This window comes from Hyalella azteca, unplaced genomic scaffold (genome assembly GCF_000764305.2).
Source record: "Hyalella azteca isolate HAZT.00-mixed unplaced genomic scaffold, Hazt_2.0.2 contig7718, whole genome shotgun sequence".
NCBI classification, from domain to species: Eukaryota; Metazoa; Arthropoda; class Malacostraca; order Amphipoda; family Hyalellidae; genus Hyalella; species Hyalella azteca.
The window spans coordinates 1-1,594 of record NW_025937836.1 but is presented as its reverse complement, the minus strand read 5'-3'; the positions used below and the strand labels follow the sequence as shown (position 1 = coordinate 1,594).

General features: G+C 35.6%; 1 protein-coding gene across 1 annotated transcript; it reads right to left on the bottom strand.

The window, feature by feature from the left end:
- Window positions 1-51: 51 nt before the first annotated feature.
- Window positions 52-1,588, bottom strand: LOC108681263 (origin recognition complex subunit 2-like; the record flags this gene model as incomplete). The annotated part of the gene is made up of 2 exons (XM_018170280.2): window positions 1,529-1,588; window positions 52-275 (listed from the first exon to the last, which is right to left on the bottom strand). Coding segments are annotated over exons 1-2 (275 nt in total), but the record flags the coding sequence as incomplete, so codon positions are not given.
- Window positions 1,589-1,594: the final 6 nt, after the last annotated feature.

The window sequence follows — 1,594 nt, the reverse complement described above, 5'->3', positions numbered from 1 at the left end:
AGCGTGCACCACTTGCTGAAGAGAGCAGAGTGTTGCTGCGGGAAAACTTACTGCAGCAGCGTGCACCACTTGCTGAAGAGAGCAGAGTGTTGCTGTAGGAGGGTCTCCCTCTGGAGCGGGTGGTCGACCTCAGCGCTGTCCATGATGGTCCTGAGGGCCTCGCAGCTCAGACGCGGCACGGTCAGCTCGCTCAGCGTTCTGTCTGACGTGCGGCAACCGCCGCCGCTGGTGCCGTCGTTGTGGTGGAAGTACAAGTCGCTACTGGCGCTCTCCTCCTGCCAGCAAATGAATAATTAGTGCGTTTATCAACGATGAACTTCGAATAAACTTTGATACATTAGCTATGATTTATAAAAAATTTACTTGATTAAAGGCAATTAAATTAGTAACTTCAACGTACAAGTTGCTGTTGGCACTCTCCTCCAGCCAGCAAATGAATACTCATTAGGCAATTCATTGATTAACCTCATATAAACTAGAACAAATTAATTATTCTTGTAACTTCAAAGTACAAGTCAATGTTTGCGCTCTCAACCTCACCAAGTGAATGGTTGTTAGGCAATTCATCAATGAAGGTACAATTATGCATAAAAATATTCATTTGAAAAAGTCTAAAATTAACTCTACTGGTGTAGGTCATATGGTCACAGTTGCCAGTTATTCCGTGGCTTCCAATTAAAAATCATGTAATTTTTAAAGCTTAAACAACACAAATTGTAAAATACTTTCTTATGCCAGGATACTTAGGTACTTCCACGTAATAGTTATAAAAATGGTATCTATCAATAAAATAATGTAATACATTTAATAAAGCAAGTAGCTAGGAAAAACCACACAGTTGCTACAGAACAGGTAGATAAGTAAATAAAAATAAATATAAAAACATTTTTAAAAACCACGTGTTTCTGGTGGTTACTAAACTCAAAACAATGAAATAAAACAAATAAAAAAGCTTAAAAAAACACGTTTTCTTAACGGAAAAAAAGAAAAGCATTAACTCGTTCAACATAACATTAAAGTTATGTTGAATGCTATGTAAGAGTTAATGTTTTTCTTTTTTGTCCGTTAAGAAAACGTGGTTTTTATATTTTTTTTATCAGTTTTATTTCATTGTTTTTAGTTTAGTAACCACCAGAAAAACATGGTTTTTAAAAATGTTTTTTTTTTATATTTATTTTCTACTTTTTACTTTAGCAATTCAAATCATTTTCCAGGGTTGGCAACTCTGGATGTTCAACAAAAAACTCGATTCCCAACCATGAATTTTTAGGAGTTTTTAAAATTTTTTCTTTAATTTTTTTTTTAAATTACCTATTACTTCTGATAATCAAATCTTGAATTGTTAGGCAGCATAAACATGCATGCCAAATTTCAACTTACTAGGATGTTTAGAAGAGCTCTAAATTAAGGTTTGAATTTTTGATGGCAGACGGACACGAAACGAAGTCAAAAAAACGTGGTAATAAGAAAAACTTGGTAATAACAAGTAGATTTAACAGTAGAAGAAGCTTGCTGCAGTAAAACATACCTCGTCATTGGATGCCTGTCTCTGCTTCTTGCGCATCACAGGAGTCTTCATCTGCACAGCAGCAGG